Source organism: Prionailurus bengalensis, chromosome A1 (assembly GCF_016509475.1).
Source record: "Prionailurus bengalensis isolate Pbe53 chromosome A1, Fcat_Pben_1.1_paternal_pri, whole genome shotgun sequence".
Classification (NCBI taxonomy): domain Eukaryota; kingdom Metazoa; phylum Chordata; class Mammalia; order Carnivora; family Felidae; genus Prionailurus; species Prionailurus bengalensis.
This window is the reverse complement of record NC_057343.1, coordinates 19,536,219-19,563,168: the sequence shown is the minus strand read 5'-3', so window position 1 is coordinate 19,563,168 and position 26,950 is coordinate 19,536,219. Positions and strand designations below refer to the sequence as shown.

The following is a 26,950-nucleotide window of genomic DNA, read 5'->3' as shown; positions in this document are numbered from 1 at the left end:
TATCTCTACATAGTCCTTCAACAATACTGGAAGGATGTTCACCAAAGTGCAAAAAACTGTTACTCCTAGGGACTCCAAATCCCTAGGGAAGGGATTTGGAGCCACCTTTATTTTCTTCTATTTTTTTCACTACTGTTTTCTTGGTAAACTCCAAACAAACAAAATATGGGTCTCTTTTCCAGTTACCTAGCGACCCACAAGGTTGTTACTCTTTGCATTCTGACATCGTGATTTATCTTGGTTTATTTTTCAAAATGGCGGCTGTCTCTGAGGTACAATCAGGAGACATTATATTCACTTTAATTATAGTATGTCTTCTAAATCAAGGATACAGAGCACAATCTCTTTAGCGTTCATCTATACTTTATTCCTTGATTTTGAAAGGCAGAATCCTAAAATAAGGTGCATTATTAAAGGGTCATTTCACTTTGATTAGAAACAGTTGCATTCAGATAGAAGGACGCAGTATTTAAGACATAATTGTGGTTTTTAGAGATAAAGATGATATGATTAAAAAAAAAAAACAACAGTAATTCTCGTTAAAATAACACCGGACACTCCGACGGGACTGGGTGGACTTCTAGAAGGTGACATGAACGTCTCCCTACAAGTGACATCACACAGCAGGGTGACAGTATCTTAAAGGAACATGCAGTACCTCATGCGCCAGCATCCTCCCTGATATTGCGGATAAAAACAAAAGAAGCCAACGTAAGATGGAAAGGCAGAGACCAGCAGAAAGTCACATATTCCAACTTGTTTGGGAATGACTTTTCCCACAGCCACGTGCCAAGGAGCTGCTCTCCCGCAAAAGTGGACATTTGGGGGCAGTCAGGTGCCATAATAGCCCCAGGCAAATTCTAGGAATACAGTCCCAGGTTACTCTTAAAAGCACTGAGGTCTCCTTAAGATGTCAGGAAGAGTTTAACATGGACATTTTTCATTTTAAGATAGGAAACTGGAGACAGAAAGTGACATCTTAGTATATGACATGCACCCTGAGAATGTAAGATGTGCTTTTAATTATGGGTATTTTTTTTTTTTAAGAAAAAAATGCTCTGGTCCATGTTTCTTATATTATGGCCCTAAGGTAAAATACGCATTAGACTTGGCTGAATATAAAACACTGTTCCACTCACCGGGCAGTTATCAAATACTACACCATGTGGGCCATTCACTGTTGATGTACATCAAGGTTTCTCAGTCTCAGCACTACTGACATTGGGGTCACATAATTCTTTGTTGTGGGGGGCTGTGCTCTGTGTGGTAGGCCATCTGGCAGCATCCCTGGTCTCTACCCACTAGATGTCAGTAGTATTCCCTCCCCAGTCAGGACAACCAAAAACGTCTCCAGACATTGCCAGATGTCTCTGGGGGCAACAAAATTACTCCCAACTGAGAATCACCACAGTTCCTATTTCTCAGGCAGAAAAGCTTTTTTTTTTTTATTTTACACCCTTTTTGGAAGGGTTTTGATAAAACTGAAATTCCTAAGATCATATTCATCAGTTTTTAACTCAAGAAAGTATATTCCATGGTCTCATGTTATGTTTAATAAATATTTAGTTATTAAGAAGCTTTAGCGTTGCTTGGGAAGCTGCGAGGTTGAGGATGGTATTGATGGACATAGACAGCAAAAACATTTTTCTTAACATCTGTTAAGTAATATATCTGTTAAGTAATATTATCATGCCATCAAAATTGTGAAGTGACCTATGATATGTGCCTTATAACCCCAGAAATGGCCAAGATCACATAATGTAAATGTTTTAAGCATTACAACCAAGAGCCAACTGGTATCTGTATAATCATCTAACTAAAGAGCCAAGAGGATCTTTAAAAAAAACCTGCAGGAACAGAGTGACTGATCATCCTATCCTGGCTAAGACTTTGCTGCCTTAAGTAAGCAAAACAAGCAAATAAAGGTAATGGGTAATTAAAGCCCAATGAATCTAAGACATGAGAGAATAGGATTAATGGCAAGAGATTATTTAAAACACAGCAACCATACTGCCCAAAACATTCAACTTACAGGAAAGTATTTCTGAACAACACCAAAATCGATAAAACCGATTATAATCCATACCACCAACGTCAACGTTGAAATGATGATGATAAATGGGACAAAATATCCACTAAACCGGTCAGCCAGTTGCTGAATGGGTGCCTATGAAAACAAAACACCAAGACCAGGGGAAATTACAATCCACAAAGAAATAAAACACCACAAGCATGAGCAAGAACTGGGGTTCCGAGCCCCCTCCTTAACTACACTTACTAATCAATCCCTACTCCGCAAAATCTGCCTGATTTTACAAAGCTCTTGGAGTCATTCCTAAAATGAGGAAGCTGAAGTTGTGTTATTTTTTTTAATTTCTTCATTACCTTTGACATCTGAGCCTCTTCTACTAATTTCACAATCTGAGCCAAAGTGGTGTCATTGCCCACGTGGGTGGCGTTAATGAGCACAGAGCCATGTGCGTTTATAGACCCAGCAATCACTGTGCTTCCGGGTTTCTTAGTGACAGGCATGGCTTCTCCTAGAGGGGGAGAAAAGAGACCAACCATCATGCATTCAGCCCCACTCAGCACTCATGTGACCTGGCAGGTGCTGTGATACCCACCCAAAGGGAACATGAAACAAGCCACCTAACCTGTGATGAGGGACTCGTCAGCCATGGTACTGCCTTCCAGGACTTTCCCATCCACCGGGAACTTTCCGCCGGGGACGACCTTGATGACGTCGCCCCGCTGCACCAGCTCCATGGGTACTTGCTCCTCTCTGAAACAAATGCCACTCAAGTTACGCACACAGCAATTAACTGGAGCTCACCCCTGCTGGTCTGCCACCCGGGTCGGGTTCTAGACAACGTGTTGGACTGGTTACACTCTTGGCTTTTACACTGAGTGGCGGTATTCATTTTATCTGTTCATTTACAGACTGAGTCAATATTTAGTGCACAGCTAAGTGACAGGTGCTGTACTAGACACTGGAAATACAGCTGTGAACAGGACAGCAAAGTCCCTACCCTCATGAAGACCAATTCTGCGGAAAAAACAGACAATGAACAGGACAGTCCGAGGTATTAAATAAGTGTTATGATGCAAATAATGTGACTCAAGGTCTTTCTTTTTTTTTTTTTGGTGGGGGGGGTTCACTTGGAAGACATGCTGTGACCTGGAAGACAAGAAGGGCCAACATACAGGGGAAAGAAAGTTCAAGGGGAAAAACTCTGCTAATGCGAAGGCCCTAAGGCAGGAAGGAAGGGTGCCTTTGAAAAACAGGAAGTGAAGCAGGCAGAGTCCAGATCCCGTTGAGGCTTGCAGAACAGAGTACGGGCTTCCAATGTTAAGAGTTTTACTGGAAAGTGACATAATTTGATTCACATTTTCAAGTCATCGCTCTGGCTGCTGCATGAGCACGGGTGGCAGGGACAATAATAGAGGCTGGGAGAAGAGGTGGGCAAGCAAAAGATGGCAGTGGCGTGGGCCAGAGATGGCATGAACACCCAGGATATTTCCAGGGCACGCAGATATGCTAAATGAGTAAAGAAAAGAAGCAAAGAGGAGCTCGAAATTCTCAGTTACTGAGATGGAGACAAGTGTGCAGAAGCCGCTGAAGGACAGAGAGAGAAGAGATGAAATAAAGACCTTCATTTGACATGTCGGGTCTGGGATGCCTATCTGAGTCAAGTAGGGAGCAGAAAATATGACTGGAGCTGAGAGAAGAGGGCAGAGCTAGAGGTACAAATCCCGGAGTTGTCAAAATACACAAGGTACCTACAGCTGGTCTGCGGCAAAGCCAGAAGGGACTCTGGCTTTGAAAATGGCACCACCACAGTGATGACGGCAGTAGAAGGGCCCACGGGGTGTCCACACGCAAATACTAATCACCATCTCTGGAAAAACACGGAGCTGTGACGGGGGGAGCCCCAGCATCCTTGGGCCATTTCACGTAGCTTCTGTCTCCTGGCAGAGACGCATGTCTCCTCATACTCAAATCAAGGCAGGAGTCCCTGTACCTGCAGCCAGTGCCTTCAGGAGCACCTCAAAATGAAAGGCGCCCAGTAAAAGCGGCCGGTCCGTGGCTTTGTTCCCAGCCAGAACATTCCCGCATCTCAGAAACTCCCAGGTCATTAATTTGTGAGAAAAAGAAGCCAAGGTGTGCAACCGCTGTGGAGCCACGGCAGTCGAGTGCGTGGAGCCCCCACGTGCCAGCTGCTGTCACACAGTGTCCACCCACCTGCAAGACAGGTGAGCCGGTGGCCGAGAGGGCGCCTGTCCCAGCTCTGCCACTCACCCGCCCGCCAAGGACTCTGGGCAAGTCACGCCACCCCACTGGGCTTCGGGTTCTTCCTAAAGAAATGGGGCCGTGGGAGCACCCACCTCCCAGGGGAGTGATCGGGTTAAATTAGGCAGTTTAACCTACTGGTCGCTACTGGGAATGGTATCCTGTAAGTTCTCAAATCTCAACTATCGCTACTGTAATTCTGACTCATATTCAAAAGCCAGCATCAGGGCAAAAACCAGTGCTTCCAGGCCGTGGTCTGCCGGTGCCTCATTCTCTGATTCATGTTTTCGGCACAGACTCGCCGAGTACCCCCTCGGGAAGCAACGGAGGAGGGCCTGTCTCAGCCTCCGACGGCCATTCTGGGGCACACACTCACGAACCCACACTGGCCACAGCATGCAGAACGGGCAGTACCACTGGGGTGGGGCACAGGGCTGCTTTGACAACAGGAGTTTGGACTGTAAGTCATGCTGGATGGTAAGAAGCAGCAAAGACAGACACACTGAAGAGCAATGAGACACTGACAGAGGGACGTTCCTGAGCAGAGGCCCAGAAGGAGAGGAAGGGAGCGTACAGAGGGAAGGCCAGCTTTGTAGGCTGAGTGACAGGAAACTGATGCATTTCCCACCCCGGAGTCAGAGTGAGATCACAGTCCAAAGGGGAGAGTGGTGGGGCTGGAGAGAGAATTCAGGAATGTGAAGGTCTGAAATAAGCACTGCCTAGAATATGAAAACGAGGCTGACCAGGGAAATACAGAAGCCTGAATTCGTGAAAATGCCTGTATTATTAAATATGCGTTGGAGCGCCTGGGTGGCTCAGTCAGTTAAGCATCTGGCTTCGGCTCAGGTCATGATCTCACGGTTCGTGAGTTTGAGCTCCACGTCGGGCTCTGTGCTGACAGCTCAGAGCCTGGAGCCTGCTTTGGATTCTGTCTCCTTCTCTCTCTGCCCCTCCCCCACTCATGCTCTGTCTTTCTCTCTCTAAAATAAGAAAACATAAAAATTTTTTTTAAAAAAATAAGCAAATATGCCTTAAAAGCCAGTATGTGTAAGGGTTAAGAATATGGGCTGTGGAACCAAGAGCTTGGGTTATAACTCAATTCCACTACTTAATACCTGTGTGACTTTAGGCCACTTGCTTAGCCTTTTTGAACTTCACTTTCCTCATCTGAAAAATAAAGGTAATAATAGTCCCTTCCTCCTACAGTTTTTTTTTTTTTAATTTAGATGTAATACAAAGAGGTTAAAAGTGTCTGACAGACAATAAATGCTATATAAGTTCCAGCAATAATAATAACCACCATATTATTTTTAGTATCTGCTAACTATATGAAGAAGAAATATACTTCTCCCATCTGTATTCCTTGGCAAGTTGAACCTCATCCCTCAGCCTTGTAAATCCTCAGGTCTTGCAAGGAAGGCCCAATGTGTGGACCGTGCTCCGTGCTCTGTGAAGCTTTCCCTGACCACCGCTAGCCTTCCTCTTCTCAATTCCAGAGACACGAATCACCTCTACCTCTCATTTGTCATTCAGCAAACCACACCACCTTGAATTCTCGTGGATCTTGTAATCTGTAAACGCCTTATTAATTACCTGGATCAACAGGATGGACCTGGCCACACAAGTCTTTGCTGGCCCCCACAATGTCTAGTGTAAGGTCATGAACACAATGGGTGTCTCAGGTGTCTTACACAAGTCTGATATAAATTGGTCGAAAACTTTGGATGAAGACAACCCACCTGATGATCAAGTTGTCCTCGCCAAGGGTCACAACGGTGGCTTCCGTGGCTTGGAGAGACATGAGTTTGGCAAGGGCTTCTGAGGTTTTGCTCTAGGAAACGGCCAGAATGGAAAACAAGCTATCATAAGCTGACCGGTGCAAACCCAGACCAATGCTTACCAGGCGGGTATCAGAGAAAACCCCTGCGGAAAGAGGCCGACCCCTCATAACACAGACACAGTGCACATCAAAAGGCTCCTCCAGGATGGATGTTACTCACTGCAGTCATCTCCACACTGAAGGTACAATACCACCAAGTTCTATGAATTACATTTCAGCTGAAAAGACAGGACCAGTCTGCCTACTAACTGCCTCTTTTTTTTTTTTTTAAAGGTTCAATTTAATTTCTTTTAGGGCCTCAGTCCTACCTTTTATAGAATACATTAAAATGAAGGGTGTTAAATATGGCCTGACCGTAAGATGGAAACATGGATTTCTAGACTCATGAGCCAAATACTCAGTTATGTACGAAGAGGCAGTATACGTGCGGGCCTGAAATCCGGAGTTCTTTTCATTACACAATGCGCCTGAATAAAGGTTTCAGTAATTAACCAGATTAGCTGGGATTTCAGAAGTAGCAATCAGTTTGGAGATTAGCGATCAGAACACCTAATTATATGTCGGTTTCACATTTCTTTAAGTCTTTTGCCAGACTGTGTATAATTAGTAATTCTAAACAAGGCGTTCACATGAATTAAGACTTATATTACTGAAGACACAGTTCTTTTTTTCCCCCGGAGCTGCAGTTACCTTCGCCACGTGTTCCAGCCACCGGCCCAGGGCAATGAACACAAAGAGCATGGGGGGGGTGTCAAAGAAGGTCACGGGGCTTCTCTCCGCCTTCTCAGCCACGGCCACCACCAGGATGATGACTGAGTAGGTATAGGCGATGCTCGTGGCCAGCACGATGAGCACGTCCATGTTGGCCGCCCCGTGCCGCAGAGATCTGTAGGCCTGGATGTAGAAGTACCACCCGCCAAGGAGCTGAAAGACAGAGGACAGCAACATTGCATGAGCAGGCATCCAGTCCAAGGAGCAACCAGAGACCCGGAGGCCCCTCAGGGCTGCAAATGCTTAGACATTACTTTCTACTCTGCGAGTGACATGTAGGAAAAGTATTTCCTGATTCATAAGACTACTGGCCACAGGAACGGAGGGTCAAGGTCATGGGGGACCTTTCAAACCCACAGCACGTGACCTGAATGTCCATCAGCAGAGAACGGTGGCAATGGTGACATCAATCATGGTTCATTTATAACATGGATAGTGCTATGCAGTCCCAAAAGAGGATGTGTGCTAGGTCTATAAACCACTCACCTGAAAGATGCCCATGAGACATGGTTAAGTGAAAAAGCCAGTTATAAATCAGTTTATCTAGTATGATCCTATTTCCGTTAAAAAATACAAAGTCCCAGGGTGCCTGGGTGGCTCAGTCAGTTAAGCGTCCGACTTCGGCTCAGGTCATGATCTTGCGGTCCGTGAGTTCGAGCCCCACATCAGGCTCTGTGCTGACAGCTCGGAGCCTGGAGCCTGTTTCAGATTCTGTGTCTCCCTCTCTCTCTGACCCTACCCCGTTCATGCTCTGTCTCTCTCTGTCTCAAAAATAAACAAACATTTAAAAAAAAATTAAAAAAAAACCCAAAGTCCGTGTGTCTATATTATGTGAACATGTACACACATACATATACGTGAAAATGAGTATTTTTTCTACATAGATGAAGATCTCTAAACATGCACGTCCAACCAGTAATAATACTAAGGTAACCCTGGGGAACAGGATTGGGCTGGAGGCAGGGTATGATTCTAGCGAAAGAATATCTTCCCCTTTGATTCTCCTACCTCAGTATGGTTTGGATTATCTACAATAAATATATATTACATTTATAATTAAAAAGAAAATACAGAGAAAAGCAAATTCAGCTGACAAATAATTACACTCAGTCTTAAACCAGAGACATTCTCACGTTACCTCAGGAGTTTTATTTTTTATTCTAAAACAGATGGGAGGGCACACTTCCCACCAGAAACACAGCCAGCTCCTAAATATCGTCCCTAGAGTAGAAGCTCCAGCAGGCCCATCTCTTCTAAATTATAATTTCCTCAGGGGGCACCTGGGTGGCTCATTCGGTTAAGCGTCCAACTTTGGCCCAGGTCACGATCTCACGGCTCGTGGGTTCGAGCCCCATGTCGGGCTCTCTGCTGACAGCTCGGAGCCTGGAGCCTGCTTCGGATTCTGCGTCTCCCTCTCCCTGTGCCCCTCCCCTGCTCATGCTCTGTCTCTGTCTCTCAAAAATAAATAAACGTTAAAAACAATTTTTTAATAAATTATAATTTCCTCAGAACCACAGCCCTGTCATTCGGGGCACGAGCCACTGCTTTTGACAACAAAGGCAGTGCAAACTAAACAATAAACAAATACGGGACACACCGCGTCACCAACACCTACAACCACCTACAACCACTGTGAAAGTGACAGCGAAACCAGGTCCTTTCAGTGCCCCCCGCAGGTCCTAAAGGAAAACAGCAGCCCCTGCAGGAAAGCTGTGATAAAATGCCGCCTAAGCCAAGCTGATGGGCTGTGTCTGGCATGACAGGGCAGAGAATCTGCTGGCCACACAGAGGCAGGGAGGGAAGATACCCACCTGGACGAAGGTGCACAGGATAAAGAAGATGAGATTTAGAATGGACAGTCCTGGAACGATGTTGTGGTCCAGGACCATTGTCTCGTGGGGCTCGTTGCTGGGCACCAACATATAGATCATTAAACCCATAACAGGGATGCCAAACATCAGGCTGCACAGAAAAGACTTCTTCCACCTGCAAAGCAAAGCAGCACAGCAACCTATTAGCTGTCACCTGCCAGCTGGGTTATGGGCTAGTCTCCTCCTGGGGGCTCAGGTTAAGACTTGCCTTTGGCACACGTCTGGGCCGGCCGGCCAAGGGTACGAAAATGAAGGGAAGGTTCTCTCCCTGACGCCCGCCACCTGAGAGGATATCTAAACGTTCACACTTCTCAGGGCTGTTCCAGGGACATACAGACAGCCTCTGCCTGCCCATGGCTGACCTGTTGCCTCTAATCTCTAGGGGAGGCAACTGAGGCCCAGAACTGAGAATCTAGACCCAGGAAGTTGAACATCCCAGTCCATATGGCTGCCTGCTGCTCTTTCTTCAAAATAAAATCTTATACAGACTCCCAAGTAAAAAGCAGATAAGAGCAAAATTGTATTAGTATGAACATACTTATACGTTTGACCTTCAAAATAGAGTCAGTGACTGGGGCGCCTGGGTGGCTCAGTCGGTTACGTCCGTCTTCGGCTCAGGTCATGATCTTGCCGTCTGTGGGTTCAAGCCCCGCCATCAGGCTCTGTGCTGACAGCTCAGAGCCTGGAGCCTGCTTCCGATTCTGTGACTCCCACTCTCTCTGCCCCTCCCCCGCTCACACTCTCTCTCTGTCTCTCTCTCTCTCTCTCTCAAAATAATAAATATTAAAACAAATTAAAGAGTCAGTGAGAACCGTAAAGCATTCTTGATGGACACCACAGTGACAGCTCTGGTCTCCTGTCAGCGTCAGCATCCATGCAATTCCCACTGACTGTTGTGGAAGCTCTGACACATCTCCACCCTGGCCCACAGACCCTGGCCTACAACACTGAAGTCTACACTCTCAGGCTGCCGCCAGGGCCCTGGAATTAGCCCGGCCGCTGGCCTTCCAGGTGCATCTCCTTTCAGTCCTTGCCTCCTCCAGGCATGCCAACCAGAGCAAAGGACAGGAGTCCCTGAGGGGCCCCCCCCGCTGTCACCTCCATGCCCCTTGAGAACTCTCACCTCAACCCCCACCTCCACTGCCTGGCAAACTTCCACTCATTCTTTGAGGCTCAGATCATGTGTCTCCTGCTAGTTGGCTTCCCAGACCCCCTTAACCCACCTGATCCACCGCCCACCCACTCTTTCCTAGCCCAGCTGTGACAGTATCCCACTCATTCCTAACACCAGGCATAGCGCCCTACATACGACAGTGCCCGTGTGTTTGCTGAATGAGTAAGTGCACATCTGCATCAACGAATAAACTCAGGCCTCCTTCTTCCCAGGCCATTTTCTTTCCAGTGACCATGCTTCCTGCCCTCAGACCCCACTTCTAGAACCCTTTCAAATAAAGTCTTAAGATACTGTGTTGTAAAAGGAAAAACCCACACCCTCTCCCTCCCATCCCAACTTAAGTGCTGTCCTGTCTGTTAGCCACCAGCTGTAAGTGGCTATCTAAATTAAAATCAGTTAAGATCAAATGAAATTAAAAACTCAGTTCCTTAGTCCCATGAACAGCTCAGCAGCTGGTGGCTCCCAGACTGGGCCCTGAGGGTAGAGAACACTTCTGTCATCGCAAGGAGGTCTGTCGGGACAGCGCTCCTCTAGAGGGTTAATGTCACAAGGGTAGTAAGGCAGCTAGTCCATGTGGACGGCACTGTGGGAAGCCAGGCGGGCAGGGACACCCTTAAGCACAGAACGAGGCAGTCAGGCCCAGTGGGGCGGGCGGAGCGGGGGACACTTAGACAAGAGCTGCAGCGTATCTTTTCTGTTCTACCTACTGCTTTATTTCCACCTTGTGGTCCAAGTGATGCACGTTGGGGTTTCTCTGGGCCGGGGAAGCATGAAAGCCGATTTCCTTGTTATTAAAAAAAGAAAAGTGAGAAAGAGGGAGGAAGGCACTTGGTTAAAACATGCGTTGGTAGAAAGCATTTTACATCTTTTGAAATTAGAAAGTCATTCGAAAATCGCTCAAAAGACTGGATTGGTTTTTCCGTTCATGACTTCCGTTCCCAAATCATACTACAAGTCCTGTCAGAGGTCCAGCACCAGCTATGCTCACAGACTGTGTCATCCCCAAGGAGGTGGCCCCAGACGGCGACTCCTATTCCTTCTGTGGGCTAAGGCAGCAGGTTCTGGAAGAAACTTCAGCATGCCCCGAGGCTGATCAATGCTGAATTAGACACACAGAACTGCTGTGTGAAGAACCCCAAACATGGAGGGGTCACTCATTCCCTGCATGAGGAAACTGAAGGTCAGAGGTTAGAGATCCTGCCCAGAGCCATCGTGCTGTCAGAAGAGCGAGGCCCAGTGCTTGGTGCTCAGGTCTCCGGACTCCCAGCCCAGGCCCCTTCCCACTGAGCAGACCCTGGCTCCCTCAACACCTGCACGCTGCGGCTCCCACTGAAGCCAGATGGGGACTGTACCGCAATCTGCTGGTTCTTCTCAGCGTTTCTTGCGCCGCCTCGCTCCCTGACCCTCTCTTCCTTATTTGATCTGACCCCTTTATGAAATTACACAGGAAAAGCTGTCAGGAAATGTCCCAAGAGTCAGCACAATATAAAGAGGGGCCTTGGACTCTTTGGGATTTCACACAAAAATGAAAAGTTCTGGTTGGAGAAAGAGCATCTAGGACCGTGTAAAGACAAATCCTTTTATGACTAATACCAACCTAATTACATTAGGAAAAGATGCACCAGAGATGCAAGAACGGAGGCCAGACATTGGCAATATTCCTCAGACACGGATAAAGGCGGCACCGCCCTGAGGTCGGCGGGCAGAATGGGGGCCGGGACGGGCATGGTAAGTAAGAAGGGTGACTGACATGTGCTCAAAGCACCACCTGGGACTCTCCCGCCTATGAGCACAACAGTCTGACTTCTTAGCCTCATCAGGGCCACATCACTGCTGTTCTGTAAGACCTGTGGTGTGGCAAAACTCGAAAGGCCGCTGAGCTTGTAAGGTCTGGGTTTGAGGGCCAGTCCTGCAACCTTTAGCGGGTACCAGCGAGCAAAGTCACTTAACCTCTCTGGGGATCTTTCTCCATCTGATAAAGAAGCTGTGTTGTGTGCCTCTAGGACAGAATTATTAGCAGCAGCGGCAGCAGCCTAAATAACACACATCAAAGAGCTCTGCTAAGCCACACAACAGACAACATCTCCCTTAAACACGCGCGCAGTGAAGAGAAAATGAATGACAACTTCAGGCCTGCCACAAGACGCTTCCCTGCGTTAGAACGTCCTGCTGAACTCCATTTATGCTGACCATCAGTTATTACGAGTTAATCTCGTTGAGTTTTGACTATCTTCACCCATTCAGCTCAGCACTAATGTTCACCCGCTCACGGTGTGGTAGAATACGGGCCTTAAAAAGGAAATGGCGGTGTCTGTGGACAAAGCGAGGGAGGGAACGGAGGTAGGGAGTGCATGAACACTAAGTAATTTTCCAAAAGAGAAACGACCAAACTCTCCCATCAACGAACAGTCCTGACATAGTGGTAAAACGCAGTACAATTCGTCTCATTTCCAACAATCCTTCGGTCTATAGATGTTTGGTCCAGGCTTAAATAATACTTCACAATTATAATTAGGTAATTAAACCCCATGTGCCAGGTATCCTGCTGATACTGACGTTTCTCCAGGAATATCTGCAATTAAGACAATGATATCCTTTTTCTTACCCATTCACTGATTTTCACCCTCAGACTGTCTGATATTGACTTGATTTCACAGTTTATTTTAAAACGATGCACCTTTATTCCCATCGGAAAACCTGAAGGAGAGGTTAGGTGACTTTTTTCTTTTTAATTTTTTTGGTTAGCTATATTTTCTCATTTTCCTACAGTGCGTATAAATCACTGTTTTGAAAAAGGAAGGTATATTTTTTTTAATTGAAGTATAGTTGATGCACAACGCTACCTTAGTTCGTATAATGTTTTTAAATGAACGACTTACCTCGATAATCTTGACAATATCCCGCGGACCAATCATTTCAGGATCAAACTTCACGTGGGCTTTGCTGGTGGCAAGGGCCACAGAGGCGTAGGTGATGCCGTTCGTTCTGGTGAGTTTGGACTCTATGTTGTGAACACAGGATGCACAGGTCATGCCCGTGATCTGCCGCACAAGACAAAAATACTACTCAGGACTGAGAGGATCCCGTCAAAGGCACACGGGGGGCTGGGTTAACAGGCAGCCACGAGCCCTTCCTCCTTCCACAGCACCCTTCCTGAGGCCCTGGACTCCCACCTCCAGACCTGTGTGCAGGACTTTCACCCGGAACATTCCCCCAGGGGCTGTGGGCATAGAAACAGTGCTTCTTCCCGAACTCGGGGACAAGAGACGTAGCCAGTCACTGAGCAGATGGCAACAGACCGTGGCTTCACTTCCAGCTCTGACAGTGATGGGCTTTCGTGAGCCACCCTACCCTCTCCGTGAGGCCACTGTTGCCATGCCATGCTGCATGTCTTCACATCATGGAGTGAGACATGCCATCCCTGGATATGTATTTAGGCAAGTCAGATGAGTCACTCTTCCAAGTATCAGAGGTCAACACTTCCCAGAATACTAATTAAATACAGACATAAAATGTCCAGTGTCTGAGCATGTGATAACGATATAACTGATACTGCTCAGTTTAAGATAAAAAACACTGTTCAAAAAATGTTTTCACCGGGGTGCCTGGGTGGCTCAGTTGGTTAAGCGTCTGACTTTGGCTCAGGTCACGACCTCGAGGTCCATGGGCTCAAGCCCTGCTTGGGGCTCTGTACTGACGGCTCAGAGCCTGGGGCCTGTTTCAGATTCTGTGTCTCTCTCTCTCTGCCTCCCCGTGCTCATGCTCATGCTCTCTCTCTCTCAAAAACAAATAAACATTAAAAATAATCTTTTTTTAATGTTTTCACCTTTCCCAATGATATTTGTGATCTAGATTTTCCACAGTAGTCTGAGAGAGGCAGAGGCATCCCCTTGGGGCTGAGGGTCTGCAGCGAGGGTCCTGCTCCTGTGGCGGGCATGACCAGGGCTAGAACCCAGAGAGCAGGTCGTGTTACCTGACCACACACTGGGAGGCCTGTCCAGGGCAAAGGGTTTGCTCTACAAAGAATGTCACTTATCAAGAGCTCAAGGTGCCACTCGTGTCCTTAGTACTCTTTAAACATTTACTTACTACTAACAGCAGTAACTGAACACAGTTAAGGAAGCAAGACCCTTTCACCTCAGTAAAACAGCATTACTCACAGTCTCCCCTTATTTACACATAAAAAGCTTTGTACGGAAGTGCCTGTGAACACAGCATATCGGAAATACTAGATATACCCAATGTTTCAGTGATTTGCGGTCATGTGCAGATGACAGTAGACAGACAGGAAAAATGAGGCCCCGTACCATCCCCTTCCCGCCCACACTAGGCACAGCAACCACCCTTACCGTTCATCTTGGACTGTGTGCTTCAGGACGCCGGTCGCCAATTACCTTCTAGACACCCCTGTGCCTACGAGCCGGCCCTCCCCCGCTGTGGTGGCGCTGGTTGACACTGGCTACCACACCGACTCACCTCCCCTGGCCTTGCCACATCTCTGCATTCTAGCTTCCCTCTGGGCCTTATGGAATGTGGTCATATTAAACTGTCTCAAAACCAAGCTCTGGGTGGCTGCCATGTTTAGTTCCTCTTCCTCCTACACTCCCGCCACCCACCTGCTCCTCCTCCTCACACCTTGAAGGCGCCCAGTGGGATGTACCCCTAAGACTCTGTGACATAACTGACATTCCTGCACAAAATGAACAGGTCGTTGTCGTTGGCTTCAAAGGAGAACGCAACTCCGACAACACACAAGGATACGTGCAAAATGGGAGAAGTTTCCCGGCCCCTGTCAGATGCCTGCAGCCCTCTTGCCCCAGCGCCCGCCCGGCCGCTACACTTACGATCAGCTCGAGGTCACCATCTGAGCCTGTGTAGTTTTCCATTACCGCAGCCTCAAAGCCCAAGTCCTGGATGAGCTGAGCTATCTCCAGCGGCTGGATGACTTCCGGATTGTACTTAACCTCTGCCTTTCCAGCCATCAAGGCGACCAGCACCGAGAGAATACCTGGAACCGTCGGGCCACAGTTACAACACTCCAGGCAGGGCCTCTGGGATGACACATTCAACACAACCTAACAAAGAAACACATCTGCTCCCAGAAGCCTCTAGAACAGGAGTTCTCAAACCGGACTGCACTTTAGGATCACTTGGCCTTTTAACGAGCACCATGCCTGGCCCCAAACCCAAACCAGTTAAACCAGGACCCCTCAGGGTGGGTGCCAGGCATCTTTTTGTAAAGCTCCCCAGGAGACTTTAACGTACCAGCCAAGTGTGAGAACCACTGTTCTAGAACAGCACTCCTCACACGTTGATGGGCAAATCAACCGAGGACCTTGATAAACTACAGATTCCGGCTCAGTAGGTTTGGAGTGGGTCTGAGGTTCTGTAGGTCCACCCGGCTCCCAGGTGATGCCTGTGCTGCTGGCCCCGGGATGGCAGCAGGGTGGGGTGGGGGGTGGGGTGGGTGGCTTTGAGTCAGGCTGGAGAAGACACGGACCGTGTCCACACCTCACAGCAAGGGATACATACAGTCTGCAGCTTGCAACTACTAAATGTCAGCTAAATGGTGTCCTTTTCCCTCAGACACTTTTCATACACGGAGAAAAAAATTCTTTCAAAAGTGGTTGTCCTTACTCTTTTTCAGGCTCTGATCCCATTCAGAAGTGGAAGAGAAATCCTACAGATTACAGACCACCCCGACTTACAATTAATTTGGCTTAAAAATTTTCAACTTCATTTTGGTGCGAGAGTAATACCCATTCGTTAGAAACCAGACTTCAGATTTTGGATTTGGATCTTTCCTGGGGCTACGCCATCATGACAATGAGCGACAGATACACATTCTGACACATTTCAGGGTGGCTCGGCCAAGCTATGATGTTTGGTCGGTTAGGTGTATTAAACGCATTTTTTTAAATGTTCATGCATTTTTGTAGGGGGGAGGGGCAGAGAGAGAGGGAGGGAGAGAATCCCAAGCAGGGTCCGTACTATCAGCACAGAGCCCAACATGGGGCTGTGAACCTGAGCCAAAACCAAGAGTCTGATGCTTAACTGACTGAGCCATCCAGGCTTTAATGCATTTTTGACTTGCAATATTTTTAACATACGATGCATTGACTGGGACATGATGCCATTGTATATCCAGCGAGATTATTTGTGAGTTTGAGGGGGAAAATAAGACTCATTCACATAAAAGAAAGAAACGTGCTTTAGAAAGGATGCCATACGGAATAAAAATGAGGGCTGCAAGTCAGGAAAAGAAACACAAGAACCATGAGATGTAGGACATTTTATGAACAGCCAGCCCATGGATGACAAAGAAACTCTTAGAATACCTAAATTTGAGAAGAGTCTTTCTAGAGCTCCAGCCACAATAAAACATAGGGAACAAGAGGCTGGAGACACATCACCCTAATTTGGGGCTGGCTGTGATGGCCAAGGAATCTGAGCAGAGAGATACATGGAAAGAGAGAAAGGGACTCCGGTGGCAAGGTCATCGTGGTTAAGGTATTTTCCAAACAAAAGCGGGACAGGATCTTTGTTGCACTTTCAGGTTTCAGAGACAGTCCTGGAAATGTAGTCCAGAGGACAAAACTTGGGCACTTCCGTTAACACTCTATGATTTACAGGGACAAAGGACAGAACATTCAAAATTGCAACTTCTCTGCAAACTGCAGGCTACGTATTCATGTGCTAGCTGGAGGCTGATGGATGGGACTGGGGGTGGGGGTGGAGGAGATAAAGACCGCCACTAGGACAAGCTGAGGAAGTTACCCATGGAATGTCCCTGACCTTTAAACTGGACTGCCCCTCACTAACTTACTCGGAGACATTTTATCTTAAACAAACTAAACACTTCCTAAGCAGCAGAATGCCAATTGCCCAAGAACATCAGACAAACATCTCTACCATCACCTAATGAACTTGCTGCCAGAGTATCAGGGCTGCTGACAAACTGAGTCAATGAGGATCGTGAAGGGAGAGCACAGTGCCCATTCTGCTGACCGAAGGGGCTCACAGCCTACACGCAGCTTCCCCAGTTCAGTGTGTAGATGGCTTACCTGCCTCTTTCTGAAGGTTTCTCTCTATGTTAGACACACAGGATGCACAGGTCATGCCTGTGATCTGTAAAAAGCACTTCTGTGGTGCCACTGCTGTAGAGGACTGCGGGGACTTTGACGAGCTGCCGGGGTTGTGGTTCTTAGGGAGCCCCCCAGCATGGGGAGCCGTTCCCTGCACAGACACAGGTCCGCCAGCTGTGGTGTGCACTGTGGAATTACCTGCGCTGCGGTTTCCAACATGGTTGCTGTAACAGTTTTCTAGGATAAAATGGAAGAAATCATTCAGATTAAAAGAACAAAGAACTTTTTTTACAACAGGAGGTTCAAGCCTGACAAAGTTCTTGAAACAGCTCCATGAAGGTTGGTGTTTCCATCACTGCCCCCCACCTCCCCACAACTAGAGACAGAGGCACACAGTGACAGACACATGAAAAGATGCCAATACTCAAGAATGGAAGGCTCCAGTTGGATGAGTGCTCTAATTAGATGATGACAACAAGAAGAACTCACCAGGCCCTCTGCGAAGCACACGTCCTTTAAAACAGCTGTGGTACACAGGACTATCGCCCCCATTTTATAAAGAACTGAGTTAGAAGAAATTTTTTTTTATTCTTTATTTTTGAGAGAGAGAGACAGAGTGCAAGTGGGGGAGGAAGAGAGAGAGAGGGAGACCCAGAATCCGAAGCAGGCTCCAGGCTCTGAGCTGTCAGCACAGAGCCCGACGCGGGGCTAGAACTCAAGAACCGCGAGTTCATGACCTGAGCTGAAGTCAGATGCTTAACCGACTCAAGCCACCCAGGCGCCCCTGAGTTACAAGAAATTTAAAAATGTGCCCCGAATTCCTCAGGTGATAAGTAATGAAGCTATTTCTAAACCAGGTCTCTACCTCCAGGATCTGTCCCTTTAACCACTGTCACATTCTGGTTAGCAGTCCTTCACTCCTTCCCTACAACAATCAAAACAACCCAACACACCTTTATTGAGTTGCTTGCCTTTTTCTTATCGTTTGCCTATGTCCTGTGCGTACTCTGGACACGAATCCTTGTCGTGGGTCCGCACTGCAAGTGTCTGCTCCCTGTCTGTGCTCCATACCTGCACTCTCATCTAATGGTGTCTCTTTTGATAAAAGAAGTCCCGAATGTTAATGAGGTCTGACTTATCAACCAACTAAACCAACTTTCATGGTTAGTATGTTTCGTGCTACCTAAACAGTGAAAATGTTCATGCTGCTTTCTTCTAGAAGCTGCTATTTTAATGAACTTCCCCATCAGGCCTATGATACCTGCATTTTAACTTTGTGTAGGTAAGAGGTAAGAGTTAGGGTTAATTTCTTTCTACTTGGATATCCAGTGGAACCAGCTCCATAAACCAAAAAGACCATCCTCTCCCCCACCGAGTTCTGGGATGAGGGTGCAGATGCTGTTGGGGACCGTTTTTCTGCCCACTGCATGTATATATACACACACACACACACATATATATATGTAACTAATCACCCAGGTCAAGATGTAGAAAGTTTTCATCACTCCAGAAAGTCAGACCTTTTGATAACAGAATTTGATAACAGAAAGGACCTTTAAGAGTATATACAAAAGATAATTACATCATTTAAAAAATGAACTCTCGCTATTTGAAAATCCACAGCTGCAGAAGATAGAAGTTGGCATTAACCTGTACTGACAATAGGCCATGACTTTGCAAAGTTTTTCTTCTAAATAAATCTCACATCCTGGGATGTTTTGCTCATTTTCTGAAAGGCGCTAAAAACTACTTCCGAAACTCATTCTAAGAGTCCGGTTGATCAACACTTTCAGCACCTTCAGTGAAAACCCTCCAAGGACCTGGCCTTACAGGACCCCTCTACCCTCCGGAAGCAGAGACCACACCTCATCCATCAGCACAGGTGTACTCTCCTGGACTTTGTCATTGTTCAAAATGACTCTGGCCTTTGGATCTCAAGTTCACAAAAGCTGTTTTGTAGCCTCAGCCTCTCGACATTCTATCTCTACCCATCAACCCCTCCAGCACCCATTAACCCCTCCCATTACCTGTCCAGCTCTCTTGCACCCATCAACCTCTCCAGTACCCATCAACCCCTCCCTTACCTGTCAAACCCTCCTGCACCCATCAACCCCTCCCTTACCAATCCAATCCTTCTGTACCCATCAATCCCCCAGCACCCATCAACCCCTGCCATACCCATCACCGCCCTCGCACCCATCACCCCCTGTACCCAACAACCCCAACCATACCTGTCCAACCCTCCTGTACCCATCAACCCCTCCTGTACCCATCAACCCCTCCCACACCCCTGAACCCTCCTGCACCTGTCCAACCTCTCCTGATTTTCCCAGTCCATCATCTGTTTTCTGGATTCACCTGCGTGTCTATCCAAATATTGTGGTCAACAATTTTAATATTTGTACTATTACAGAGAATTTCATACCCCCCTTACTAACTTATAATTTACACATTGCCATTTCTTCCACATTGAGATCTAACTCAACTAAATTCGGGGCTTCTGGAGATTGCTAAAGAAAGTTGAATTAAACTACCAAGACCCAAACAAGACTATGTTATTGGGTCGTTTTTCTTTATCAATCTATGCTAATACTATGGGTGGGCATTCAGCTTTCTGGAAGTCTACCTGACAATATTATCAAAAACAGTACCTCTAACTGCTTGGCACTTAGTAGAGGCACAATAAGTATTTGTAATGGAATGAAATAATGTTTACTCTCTGTGACCGAGCAATTACACTTTCGGGTATTTACCGTAAGGAAATAACTGTGTGCACAAAATTTAGCCTCAAAGATGCCCATCAGTATTATTTACAATCACATGCACATGAAGTAGATGGGAACAGTGCAGTAGGAAACCTGTTATGACTAAGTTACGGTGCATCCATATGACAGAATGATTTGCAGCCACTCAACATGGTGTTGCAGACATATGGACAGACCTATTAAGTATGTTTATGATAAATTGTGGGGTGAAAGAGATTACAAAACCACTATGTATAATACAAACCTATGTATTTCTAAATATAAATTACACATGCTTTGGAAAAGCCCAGAAAAGTATATGTGAAATAAAGTACACCATGTGGATTCTGGGGTAAGAATATTCTAGACAGAGGGATAGCAGGTACAAGACCCTGAGGTGAGGACAAGCCTGATATGAGGATTGGAAAGGGGTTAGAAAGGTAGGGAGCCGGGGGGGAGGGGGCTTCTAGATCACCCTAAGGACTCCCTCTTAAGATGGGAAGGTTTCAGAGTATTAACAGAGTAACAGGATTACTGTGAATACTGGGCAGGGAACAGACTGTAAGGCTGAAAGGCGGGAAGGAGAGACTAGCTCGGAGACTGTCTAGTGGACACAGCTGATGGTGGCTTGTACCAGGATGCTGGCCCGTCTGACATTATCTTCCACTACTTATATTCAAGTTCCACCCAAGCCAGACTGCTCCCGAGACAAGCTGGAGCTCATGTCTCCTCCGACTTTTCCCGGTGTGTGGTCCTGCCCCTCTCTGCCTGCTGAGATGCCATCGCGTTCTGAAGTCTTACCCGAGCCCAGCTCCAATGTCACCTCCATTATCCGGTCTTTGGGAGCCCCACAACCAGATGCTGGCTTTTCTCATCTTTTGAATCTCAAGAGTGCTTTACCTACACTTGCCTTGTCGCATGTATTGCAACCTGCCTTGGATGATGGGTCTCTGATCTGCTTCCTTGTTAGAGTATGAGCTGTATGTGGGCGGGTCCTGGACGGCCTCCGAGTACTCATGGCGGCCAGCACAGTGCCTGGGGCCCAGAAGACCCTCAATACGTGCTGGGATGAGGGAACAGTGCCCCAGAAGTGACATTATCCATTTACAAGGCTGAGGGGAACATGTCATACATGATAGATGACTTTTCCTCACACTGTATTCATATATCCAATCACCTGTCCATTAATTCATTCATACAAAAAATATTTACCAGGCAAACCAGTGCACAAATGCAGAGCTGATTTCTAGGTAAAAAACAGATCTTAATGTATTTTTAGCTGTCAAATAAGCTGACTGAAATTCAGTGCCTGCCACTTGCCTACATGCTCTTGATCATTCCCCTTCCTCTCCCTGTTCCATTATCAAGGGGGCTGACCCTGGAAAACCACTTTTCCAGGCTCCCTTGTCAACTGGTTTCTGGTTAAATTTGGTACACTGGAGGTAGCAAGTGGGAAACAGGACAGAAATGGGGGAAACCTAATGTGTTTCCCATCTACCTACTGGGAGCCCAGCTCCTGGCCACGGCCTCTCCCTTAGTAGCTCCGGTGGTGAGCCAGCTCCCACCCGGCGACCTCAGCCCCTGGGCTCTGGTGGCACCCTCCTGCCTGGGGTGCCAGCTTCTGCTACCAGCCATCTCTTGGGTTTCCTTCCCATTCCCTGGTTTGGTTATTCGGCTCTCTAACATGTCTGAGTAGCTCCTGGATTAAATCCCGTCACTGAGCTACCCCACGACCCAGCTTGTCACAGCCTGTTATTTTCTTTCTCTTTCGCTTCCTTCACAAATACCTACTATGTGCTGGGTGCTGCTGAGTCCAAGGAGAAACAAATCACCTGGTTTGAAGACTGTGCTCAAGAAGCCCCTCTTCCTGGTCAATCCGGAATGACCAATCAAATACACGTAATTCTTTTCTAATATCTAAGGGGCTACAATGATAGTTACCGGGACATTTACGGTTTATCCTAAATTAAGACTGCCAGGTGAAATACAAGACGCCCAGCTACATGTGAATTTCAGATAAACAACAAATACTTTCTTAGTATAAGCGTGCCCCAAATGTTGCCTGGGACATACTTATACCAAAACATTAGTCACTGTTGATCTGAAATTCAAATTGAACTAAGCGTCCTATATTTTATTTGCTAAATCTGGTACACTAAATACCTCTTGGGCTAAACACATAATTCTGTCCAATAAAAATCACTGTTCTTTTCTTTCTAGGCTTACTTGGTCAAATCCAATTATTCTGGATTATGCAGTTCAATGCAAATTTCTTTTGACTGCCAACAACCTGACTCTACTGTTTAAAGACTTGAAACCTCATACAAATAGAGCAGATGATGACTCTACTACATTTCCTACCATTTAAGTACAGGATTTACTGTTCCATTGTGTGTTCCTTACTGATTTTTGTTTAAAAACAAACTCCTTCCTGAAACGTGGTACAAAAGACAAAGTACAGAACGGGGCCGAGTCATTCCACATGACTTACCCACTGCCTTTAAGGGTGTAAGTGCAGGCCAGCCCCACTGACAGGGGACCTTTCCAAGGAGATGCACTTTATCTCGGCGGCCGCTGCAAAGTACATGTGGGAAGGCCCAGTCCAGCTGGCCCTGGGCGCGGCCGGGGGGCTTTGCCCACGAGCCCCTCCTGGTGCCGGGCTGGCCACCGCCCTGCAGCACAGTCTGAGTGCCCGCAGCTGGCACCGTATTGTCCTGGTCTAGACTGCAACTCGCACCCCCCCCCCCCCCCCACGGGGCCAGTACCTTGGGACCCAAACGGTTAAAACCTTGCTACCCACACAGCTGGCTGTGGCATGTCCCGCGCTTCCTCATCTCCAGCCTGGCTCTGAACCCCGCACCTATCCATCACCTCTCCACCGCCGCTTGGCTCGGCTCCTGGAGGTCTGCGGCTCTACCATGCAGCTGGGCTCACTGGAGCCTCCCCCACCTCCTAGTCGCACGGAGCCTGAGGCCCCTGAAACAGCTTCTTTTCTTTCCAGGGTGCCGTCCCTGTCTGTGACAATTTCTTCCTCCGGACACCCCTTCCTTCCACACCAGTGCCATCACGTTCCTCCCTCTGCCCTTCCCCGGTCACGCTCGCTTTCCCTGGTCTTCTGTCACTTCCCCTGGCTCCTGCCACTCCAATCTGCATTTCCAGCCCCACTCTCCAGGAATTCAAGCTGGCCTCCGGCAACTGCACACCTAGGGCTCCCCGCCGGCTCTCCCTTTCCTCCACGGCCTGCCCCATTGCACCCCTCCTCTGGACCAAGCTTGCTGGGCCCAACCTCCTGAATGTCGTCCTATTCCGTCTCTTGACCTCCAGCCCCACCTCCTCTCACCCAGCCTCCCACACTGCCTCCGTGCCTCCATCCACACTACACTGACACCGACTGGCCAGCTCAAGTGCAAACTCACCTGCACTTCCTCTGATTAAAATCCACTGCCTGGGTGGCGAGGTCGGGTAAGCGTCCGATTCTTGATTTTGGCTTAGGTCACAAGCTCACAGTTCGTGAGATCATCCCCAAGTGTCAGCACAGAGCCTGCTTGGGATTCTCTCTCTCCCTTTCTCTCTGCCCCTCCCCTGCTCGCTCTCTCTCTCTCTCTCAAAAGAAGTAAATAAACTTAAAAAAAAAAATCCACTGCTGACCCCCTGGCCTTTACAGTCAAGTCCAAGTTCAGCTCACACTCAGACCCGTTCAGAGCGGCCCCCCTGCTGTCCCGCCCGTCTCTCCACCTTCCTGAGTCCTCACGCTTGCTCGGGCTCCTGTCAGCAACCCCAGCACGCTGCGCTGCCTCCTGGCCTCCAGCATCCCCGTCCCATCCTGGAGCTCACCGGCTCACACGGGGCTACAACATAAGCTCTCAGGAGAGTCTCACTCGCTCACCAGCCCACCGCTCCCAGGCCCGGGCGCCCAGCAGAAATGCACCCCTCTACCCACAGACATCAAGGAGGGCAAGGGCAGTCATCACTGAATCCCCTCAATTCCCACTTTCAACAGAATGGGATCCGGGTGAGACTACGGTTCTGTTTTTATTGTTTTGTTGGGCAGAGAAATCTCAGAGAGTGTGATGATGGTTCTTCTGGAGACAGAAGAGCCTGATGTTCCCCCTGGCCCCACAGCACTCTTTTTTAAAAAGAACACAGAGTCAGAGTTCTCTTCAGAAAAATGCAAAGAACTTAGCATTTTATTCCCAGCTACACGAGAGGCAAAAGCTATACACCCAGAAGTTTGACTTCTTCTATCCTGATACACTTGACATGCAAGGAAAAGTTGCAGAATGTTGTCACCAACATTGGCCAGTGAGCAGTGAGTATGGCCGCTGTCACTATGTCCTAAGATGCAAGGAGAAAGGAGAGGACCCCAGGGTGTGCTTCACGTGGGTCAACTACGTACCAGAAACGACTGACGCCTTGAATCCCATTTCTTCAACAGCAGCTCGGAGTCCTTCCGGGTTAATTACAGAGGGATCATAGAGCACCACTCCAGTCCCTTCAGTCAGAGAGACTGATACTCGTCGCACCCCTTCCCTGCGGGAGAGCAGGCCTTCGATGGACTGGACGCAGGACGCACAGGTCATGCCACCAATGGCAAGCACCACGGTACTGCACAGGCCCTGCATCCGGGTTCCCTGGGCAGGGGCGGGGGCGTCGGCGGAGGCGGAGGCGAGATGCGTGGAAGGCCTGTTATCGGTGCCGCTCCCCGCTGCTCCATCAGGAAGAGAAACTTGAAAGTTCCCAGGAGGAAGAGCCTCAATGGCCCTCTGCAGGGCCCTGGGGGTGACACGAGAAGGGTCAAACTGTACTTGGGCAATTCTGTTCTCCAAGGACACTTGAATACTTTGAACCCCTGGGAGTTGGCCTATATTTTCTTCAATATTCAGGACACAAGATTTACAGTGCATTCCATCTACTCTCAGTTGCAGGGTGACCACACGGCTCCCTTGGTGCCCCAAGGTCTCAGAGTTATTGAGATTCTGGGTACCAGACGTCAACGGGGTCTTTGGGTTGGTCCTCTGTAACCGCCCAATATCAATTGGCCCCAGGCTTACGGGTGCCACTCTGTTCTTGATGACAGCTTCAAATCCCATGTCGTTTATGTGGTCCCTGAGGTCTTGGGGCTGAATGAGATAAGGCTGGTAAGTAATGACCGCCTCCTGGGTGCCAAGGGAGACTCGGGCCCTCACTACCCCTTGCAGCTTGCCCAGCCTGCCTTCGATGGAGCTGACACAGGACTGGCAGGTCATGCCCTCCACCCGGAGCTTGACCGTGGCCTCCAGGGCAGACGAGGATCTCGAGGGCCAGGAGGCGGCCTTTCCTTCTGTGATGCTGGCCTCGAAGCCCATGTCCTCGATGTGACGGCAAACCTGCGGCAGGCTCAGGACCGACGGCACATAGATCACAGTCGCGCTGCCTTGTTCCAGGGAAACCTTAATGCTCACGATGCCTTTCAAACTCGAAATCCTGCCCTCGATAGACTTTACACACGACTGGCAAGTCATGCCCGAAATGCTGATGGTGCCGGTGGTCGTCTGAGAGGGGCACACGCTGTCCAGACCACCCTCGTAGCCAACATTGTCAAAGGCGAAACTCTGCTTCTGCTGCATTGCTGGCTCCCAGACACGAGCGGGCAAAGAATGTTTAGGCAGGATCTAAAAGGAAAAGAAATAACACTTTTTCATCCTTAAAACTAAATATTTGTGGGGCATCTGGGTGGGTCAGTCAGTTAAGCGACAGACTCTCGATTTTGGCTCAGGTCATGATCTCCCGGGTTCATGAGATCTAGCCCTGCGTCGGGCTTGTGCTGACAGTGGGAAGCCTGGTTGGGATTCTTTCTCTTCCTCTCTCTCTGCCCCTCCCCCACTCACACACACACACACACACACACACACACACACACACTCTCTCTCTCTCTCTCTCTCTCTTTCTCTCTCTCTCAAAGATAAATATTTTTTTTAAAAAAGCTTAATATTTGCTAAAATATCCCAGCTTGTCTGGCACTGAGAAAATGGAAAACAGTGCCACTGGTGTCAAAACATCCTGAGAGTATAACAACATTAAATGCAGGGAAAGGAAGATATAAAAACATTATTTATCAAATGAAATGGTTCCAGTGGGTTTCTTTTAGCTTGAACATTCTGTGACTCTGAACCTAGAAGTCAGCTGCCCACCTTGTTTTCCTTACCTCGAAGGTGTGGAGGTCTCTACAGGGAAGGAGGGGAGCGTGATGCAGCTCACGTGCACAGAATGAGCGTGGCAGGCCCCCAGCAGAGGCAGACAGCACAGTGGCCCGCAACGGGAGGGCGGAGGCTCTCAGCGGAGCCCCCCTCACCTCTGGCTGATACCTGAAATCTCCCTGCAGAACGTGGTCCTTTGAGCTCAAACGCTGGGGGTGCTGCTGCAATGCACAGACACAGAATAGGCAACACCTGACTTCTGTATCTCCTTCTAGGGGTGTCCCTGTCATTCTCTCAGCAGGGGTTCAATTCAACAACTGTAGGGCACCTGCTCTGAATGCTGACCTCCGAGGCCCCGTGGGGTCAGACCACATGCCTGGGGAAAAAGGTCTGGCAGTATGCTCCTTGAGCCAGGGAAACGAGCACGAGTGGCTGGGCCAAGAGGGGCAGGAGGCGGAGAGCTGAGGGAACTTCTCTGTTCTGCCTCCACTGAGTGTCACTGCCCTCCTGGGTGTTCAGGACAGTTGTGGTCGCTACCTAAAATTAAAAGGGTTTCACCAAATTAAGTGGACCCATCTTCTTAATGTACCAGAGTACATACGCAGAATTTCCTGACTTCTCATAATGATGTGGCTTCACCTATTCCATTCACAAAACCAGATCCTCCTTTCACAGGGTCCCAGGTTCATCACTCTCCTAATTATATATAGTTTTTATACCAGTACTATTCCATGCTTCAGAAATTCGGGAACAGGCCTTTACATACGGTATGTGACAAAAAAGCATGTCAGTCTCTGTGCTTACACAATCCTACTTAGATCTTCAGATGAATCTCCATTACATGGATTGACCTTCTCCGTAACCCTGTGCATAAAATAAAATGCCTATCTTTCCAACTTCAGCTTTTTGAGAACGTTAACAAAACCTTAACCTTTTTTTAAAAAGTTTATTTATTTATTTTGAAGAGACAGAAAGCAGAAGTTGGGGAGGGGCAGAAA

The 26,950-nt window shown here is 48.1% G+C and overlaps 1 protein-coding gene across 5 annotated transcripts in view; it reads right to left on the bottom strand.

Annotated features, from left to right (window-relative positions):
- Window positions 1-26,950, bottom strand: part of ATP7B (ATPase copper transporting beta) — a 72,485-nt gene that overhangs the window by 13,577 nt on the left and 31,958 nt on the right. For 3 of the 5 annotated variants that reach the window (XM_043578087.1, XM_043578049.1, XM_043578076.1), the window contains exons 2-12: window positions 24,173-25,427; window positions 17,012-17,269; window positions 14,792-14,955; window positions 12,827-12,988; window positions 10,655-10,731; window positions 8,714-8,888; window positions 6,822-7,055; window positions 6,031-6,122; window positions 2,655-2,782; window positions 2,386-2,540; window positions 2,033-2,167 (exon numbers count right to left, since the gene is read on the bottom strand). In XM_043578087.1, coding sequence (XP_043434022.1) covers window positions 2,033-2,167; window positions 2,386-2,540; window positions 2,655-2,782; window positions 6,031-6,122; window positions 6,822-7,055; window positions 8,714-8,888; window positions 10,655-10,731; window positions 12,827-12,988; window positions 14,792-14,955; window positions 17,012-17,269; window positions 24,173-25,382 — 2,790 coding nt within the window. In that variant the 5' untranslated portion in view covers window positions 25,383-25,427. The remainder of the gene's footprint in view (window positions 1-2,032; window positions 2,168-2,385; window positions 2,541-2,654; window positions 2,783-6,030; window positions 6,123-6,821; window positions 7,056-8,713; window positions 8,889-10,654; window positions 10,732-12,826; window positions 12,989-14,791; window positions 14,956-17,011; window positions 17,270-24,172; window positions 25,428-26,950) is intronic. The other 2 variants (XM_043578057.1, XM_043578065.1) reach the window with 2 other exon arrangements.